At 53.3% G+C, this 6,063-nt stretch overlaps 1 protein-coding gene and 1 long non-coding RNA gene across 3 annotated transcripts; both read left to right on the top strand.

Annotated features, from left to right (window-relative positions):
• Positions 1 to 3,220: 3,220 nt before the first annotated feature.
• Positions 3,221 to 3,622, top strand: LOC136523848 (uncharacterized mitochondrial protein AtMg00810-like). Its single transcript, XM_066517391.1, has one exon. It carries the CDS (start codon positions 3,221 to 3,223, stop codon positions 3,620 to 3,622), a length of 402 nt encoding a protein of 133 aa, XP_066373488.1.
• A 915-nt stretch (positions 3,623 to 4,537) lies between these two features.
• LOC136521961 (uncharacterized) lies at positions 4,538 to 5,695 on the top strand. Of its 2 annotated transcripts, none has more exons than XR_010775727.1 (4): positions 4,538 to 4,775; positions 4,912 to 5,055; positions 5,162 to 5,221; positions 5,309 to 5,695. It is a non-coding gene; the product is annotated as an uncharacterized lncRNA (long non-coding RNA). The 2 variants fall into 2 exon arrangements; XR_010775726.1 differs by having other exon boundaries at positions 5,162 to 5,226.
• Positions 5,696 to 6,063: the final 368 nt, after the last annotated feature.

The following is a 6,063-nucleotide window of genomic DNA, read 5'->3' as shown; positions in this document are numbered from 1 at the left end:
GCCTAGCTACTGAAGCAGGAGTACTCCAACCTCAAGTTCAAGGATGGTGAGTCGGTGGAGGACTTCTCCCTCCACCTGTAGTCGCTCATCAGCAAACTGAGGAGCGACGATGTCACCATCGATGAAAAAGGGGTAGTCTCCAAGTACCTCCACTCCATACTAGGGAAGTACATCTAGATCGCTCTCTCCATAGAGATGATGCTAGACTTGTCCACCCTCACCATTGAGGATGTGATAGACCGTCTACGGGTGGTGGACAAGCACATGGAGCAGGCCACAATAACGACAGATAGTGGCAAGCTGCTGCTGATAGAGGAGGAGTGGGCTGCCCAGATGAAGGAGAAGAACTTTGGGGAAGCCTCCTCCAGTCATGGTGGCGATGGCAAGCGTCGTGGCAAGGCTTCTTTAGAGAAGAAGAAGAAGAAGGTCGACCCCAACGCCTGCCGGTGCTGCAGGAAGACGGGCCATTGGGCAAAGTAGTGCCCAAATCCCAAGCAAGAGAAGAAGGCTAAGGCTCATTTAGCACAGGCTGATGAGGATGATGAGGCCACTCTCCTGATGGCGATGTTCTATGCACTGCATGACATTGAGGCCAAGGAGAAGGGAGAGGTGATGGCGGTGGAAAGGCATGGCAAGGCTCTGAAGGTTGTCAACCTCAACGAACTGTGCGCCCAAGTCAACCTCGGACATGTGGGTGGCGAGCAGGAGCAGCGGTGGTACCTGGACTCTAGCATCAGCAACCACATGACGGGCTCTAAGGAAGCCTTCTCCGAGCTCGACGGCAACGTGACTGTCACGGTGAAGTTTGGTGACGGCTCAAGGGTGGCGATTCAAGGGCACGGCACCATCATCTTCAGGTGCCAGAATGGCGAACACCACACGCTGATAGATGTATATTACATCTCGTAGCTACGTTCAAGCATCATTAGCATTGGCCAGCTAGATGAGCATGGCAGTGAGGTACTGATCAAGGATGGCGTCCTCAGGATCAGGGACCGGGAGCATCACCTTCTTGCCAAGGTGAAGAAGTCTCGAAACTAGCTGTACCTGCTCGACTTGAAGGTGGAGCAGCCGGTGTGCCTGGCAGCATGGCACACCGTGGAGCCATGGCTGTGGCATGCTCGATTCGGCCATCTCAGCTTTGACGCGCTCAGTCGGCTGGAGAAGATGGTCCAAGGGCTGACCCACATCAAGCACGCAGGTGAGCTGTGTGATAGCTGGCTGGCCAGGAAGCAGAGGAGGCTATCGTTCCTAAAGGCGGCCAAGTATCATGCGACGGACGCTCTCGAGCTCGTCCACGGCGATCTCTGCGGGCCAATCATGCCAGCCACAAACAGTGGTAGGTGGTACTTCCTCCTGCTCATGGATGATTGTAGTCACTATATGTAGCTGCAACTTCTTACGAGCAAGGATGAGGCGGTGGAGGCAATCAAGAAGTTCAAGGCGCGCGTGGATGCGAAGAGCGGCAAGAAGCTGCATGTGCTGCGAACTGATCGCGGTGACCAATTTACTTTGGTGGAGTTTGCTACGTACTGCGTAGATCAGGGTGTGGTGCGACACCACACCGTGCCGTACTCGCCACAGCAGAATGGCATGGTGGAGCGGCGGAACCAGATGGTGGTTGGCATGGCTCGATCCATGATGAAGGCCAAGAGCATGCCAGCAAGGTTCTAGGGTGAGGCGGTGACCATGGCGGTGTTCATCCTCAACCGCGTGCCCGCAAAGGCCCTGAAGGGCGTGACGCCATTCAAAGCTTGGTATGGGCACAAGCCGAGTGTGTCTTTCCTCCGGACATTCGGCTGCATTGGCCACATCAGGAAGACGAAGCCTGTCCTCACCAAGCTGGAGGATAGGAGCACACCGGTTGTGCTCCTGGGCTACGAGGAAGGTACCAAGGCGTACCGGCTCTCTGACCCATGTGGAGGCAATGTGGTTGTCTCACGTGACATCATGTTCGATGAGAAGGAGGCCTGAGACTAGGACAGTCCGAGCACGGGGGAAGCTAGCGGCTTCACCAGCACCTTCGTCGTTGAGCACTTGGTCATCCATGGTGGTGGAGACGCTGGAGAGGATGTGCCGACCACTCCAGCAACAAAGCCGAGCACTCCTAGGGGCGGTGCTAAGCACTCTGGGAGGGGTCCCAAGCACTTCAAAAGTGGTGCCGAGCGGTCCTGCAGTGGTGCCAACCACTCCAGGACGAGAGCCAAACGCTCTCGTAGCAGAGCCGAGCGGTCCTATAGTGGTGCCGACCACTCTAGGACGGGTGCCGAATGCTCTCGTAGCGGAGCGGAGAGGTCTTTTAGTGGTGCCGACCATTCCAAGACTGGTGCCAAGTACTCCTATAGTGGTGCCAACCACTTCAGGAGTGGCGATGAGCGGTCTAGGAGTAGTGCCGAGCACTGCAGCCGGGGTGCCGAGCACTCCAGGTGTTGTGTCGACCACTCCGGCGAAACAGGGGACTCCATCGACGCTGATCGAGTTCGCCTCACCTCCAAGCGACATCACATAGTTCATGGATGCTTTCCACGACGGTGAGGAGGTGCAGTTCCATAGGCTAGATGACATCGTCGGTGGTACAGGGTCCTCAGGCCTGGCGGGTCGGCTGCTCAATGACCTAGAGCTAGTTCTCATCAGTGCAAATTGGCGACGGGTGATGCTGGAGGAGATGAAGGCGATCGACGAAAACAAGACTTGGGAACTCGTCGATCCACCTCTAGGATGTCGTCTGATCAACCTGAAGTGGCTGTACAAGGTCAAGCGGGACGAGCACATCACTATTGTTAAACACAAGGCATGCCTCATCACCCGAGGCTTTGTCTAGCGTGAGGGCATCGACTTCGAGGAAGTCTTTGCGCCGATAGTGCACATGGAGTCTATTCGATTGCTGCTGGCTTTGGCAGCAGCGAAGGACTGGCACGTCCATCACCTGGACGTAAAATTAGGCTTCCTCAATGGCGAGCTAGCGGAGACAGCCTTCGTCAGGTCACCTCCGGGTTTCACCATCAAGGGAGCGGAGCACAAGGTGCTCTAACTGCACAAGGTGTTCTACGGGCTGGGTGAGCTTGGGTTCACGCGGTGCGCAACCGAGCATGCGCTCTACACATGACAACGGGGGAAGGAGGAGCTCGTCGTCGGCATGTATGTGGACGACTTGATCATCACTGGTGCGTATGCGGAGGACATTGATAGCTTCAAGCACGAGATGGCGGCTCATTTTTGAATGAGCGATCTCGGCACGCTCTCCTACTACCTTGGCATCGAGGTGAGACAGGGGAAAGAGGCACTCACGCTCAGTCAGAGCACGTATGCCTCAAAGCTGTTGGAGCGGAGCGGCATGGCTGAGTGCAAGCTATGCGTGACTCCGATGGAGGAGCAGCTGAAGCTGACGAAGGCTAGTACCGCAGCGAGGGTAGATGCAATACTCTACCGGAGCATCGTCGGCAGTCTGCGCTACTTAGTCTACACGAAGCCGGACATTGCTTTCACTGTGGGCTACGTCAGCCGCTTCATGGAGGATCCTCGAGAAGATCACTGGGCTGCGGTGAAGCAACTGCTGCACTACGTCAAGGGAACGGTGGATCAGGGGATCGTCTTCCCCAAGACCGGCAGAAGTGGGCTGTAGCTCATAGTGTTCAGCGATGCAGACATGGCGGGGGACATTGATGGACGGCGGAGCACCTCTGGTGTGCTCGTCTTCCTTAGGTCGGCTCCAATCTCATGGCTATCGCTGAACAGAAGGTGGTGGAGCTATCCACGTGCGAGGCAGAGTACGTGGCGATGGTCATAGCGGCGTGCCAAGCTATGTGGATGCGCTGGCTGCTGGGCGAGCTGACCGATGTGGAAGCTCACCCACCAACAATGATGGTGGACAACCAGCCCGCCATCGCCCTCGCGAAGAATCCGGTTCTCCACGACCAGAGCAAGCACATCGACATTAAGTTCAACTTTCTCAGGGACTGTGTCGATGGAGGGCAGATCGTCATCGAGTTCGTCGAAATTGGTCGGCAACTCGCGGACGTCCTCACCAAGCCGCGCGGCCGTCTTCGGTTCACGGAGCTGAAGAAGATGATCGGCATGGTGGAGGTTCTAGGGTTAGCAGCAGGATTAGGGGAAGAATTATAAAGTAATCTGCTGCTCTCCCATTTCTGAACGCGCGACAGGAGCAGGCACCGAAAGGGCTCCCTGCTGCTGCACTGTAGCCGCGGCAGGGGCAGGCGCCGAAAGACTCCCCTGCCGCATTGTAGCCAACAGCAGGGGCAGGCGCCAAAGTCAGCCCTGCTGTCACATCTAGTCACTGTAACAGCATAACAGCCTGGCATGTCTGGTACTTGGATTAGATGGGTAGAGTTGTATGTGTATCTTCCCACTACAACTCAGTGAGTGAATTGAATTTTTGCTATCTACTCTGCAGAGTTTCAGCCAACGCTGGTGCTTGTGCTTTGTGTGTGTGCTCTGTTCTCTCTTCCTTCTTCTACTTTTAGCCGTAGTGTGTGTGGTCGGCAATGACAGAAAACGGTTGGCTCACCCGTGCGGGAGATCTCGAGACCAGCACCCTGCTCGTGTTCCTTGGTCTCCTGCTCAACACAGAATCTTGTCACCAGCCTGTAAGCGAGCTGCACACCCGTTTCCTCTCGGTTTGTTTTCACCATCCGTGAAGTTCTCCCCATGGCTGTTGTGTGGCTCCGTCCTTGAACATTTGGCAGGGAAGCTCCAAGCCAGAAGCTATCCGGCCGCCTCTCACCAAGCATAGGAAACTTGACGAATCTCGAGATTCTGTGAGTGTTATGTTGCTTCCTATCAGTTCTCATGGTCTCATGGATATGGTAGATGGTAGCCTTTGTGTCCAGCTGAGTTCCTTTCCCCCTTTCTGACTGAGGGCTAGCCTTTCATTGTATCCATCTGTGTCCACAGTTTGCTGGAGAAAAACCACATAACCGGGACAATCCCTCCAGAGATTGGCAGGCTTGGGAGGCTCAGGGAACTCAACCTCTCCAGCAACCACTTGTATGGTGAAATCCCTTCCTCTGTGGTCCACCTTGAAAGCCTCCGGTACTTGTGAGTGAGCGCTGTGGCATATGCCATTTCTACCTTGCTGCGTTCTTTAAGTAGCTACAGCTTGGTTTAATTTGTACTCGGTGTGCTTGCACTCTTGTCTTTCCAGAGACTTGTCCTTTAATAACTTGAGCGGACAGATACCGAGATCGTTTGCAGGGACACTCTAGTAAGGTTGTAATCCACCTGTTCCTGTCTGAGATTTTCACAAAGTTTTAGATTTAAGTTTTTTTTTCTGCTCATGGTTTTCTTGCAGCGTTGTCGGGAATCCTCTCATCTGCGGTGAGAATACAGGGCAAGACTGTTCCAGTTCCAGGACTGCACCGGTGCCAGCGTCCTCGCGGGCTAGTCTACCAACGGCTAAAACTAAAAGTCACAAGTTTGTACTTGCATTTGGTTCCACGATCGCTTGCATCATCACCCTTGTTTTGCAGCAGAATTGGGAACAATAGTCCTTTGATTTGCTCTCCGAATAAGGACTAAAGAGCAGGATTGTAACGGAGACATGATGATTCCCACATTGTCCCAGTACCATTCAAACAGAATGATGTAACCTAGTTGGACAATTTCTTGCTCAGCCTTGTTGTCTTCTGGCACGGCTAGTATTTTGTAAACCCATCGCTTCACGTAACCTAATCATTATGCACTTCTCCTGCCATCTTCCAGAATATGTTTTGCAGCCGTATTTTTTTTTCCATCAATCGGTTGCATTGCATCAGGTTCTTCCATGCTGCTGGTGCTGAATTTACGTTCTGGACAACACTGTTGGATTTAATTGGGTTTGTCTAATTTTTACTCAGCAATTAAATCAAATGAAACTCCAAGATCAAAGTTAATGCTAGTATAATTTGTTGGTTCCTTCGGTGGTGTAACTTACGGTTTGATGAGGGTTAAGATGATGACCATTACGTGTTGGCGCATCATGATTTAGTGGTTCATGGTGTTATAGTAGTTTCCGTTACTAATAAGAGACAATTCATTTGTTGGTTTCATAAGTTACTTGTAACGGAC

Source organism: Miscanthus floridulus, chromosome 18, assembly GCF_019320115.1.
Source record: "Miscanthus floridulus cultivar M001 chromosome 18, ASM1932011v1, whole genome shotgun sequence".
In the NCBI taxonomy this organism is placed as follows: domain Eukaryota; kingdom Viridiplantae; phylum Streptophyta; class Magnoliopsida; order Poales; family Poaceae; genus Miscanthus; species Miscanthus floridulus.
The sequence above is the reverse complement of the archived record's forward strand: the minus strand, read 5'-3'. Positions and strand labels throughout refer to the sequence as shown.

Excerpts from the sequence above, each read along its gene's own strand:
- LOC136523848 (XM_066517391.1), top strand. The coding sequence starts at position 3,221 with ATGAGCGATCTCGGCACGCTCTCCTACTACCTTGGCATCGAGGTGAGA.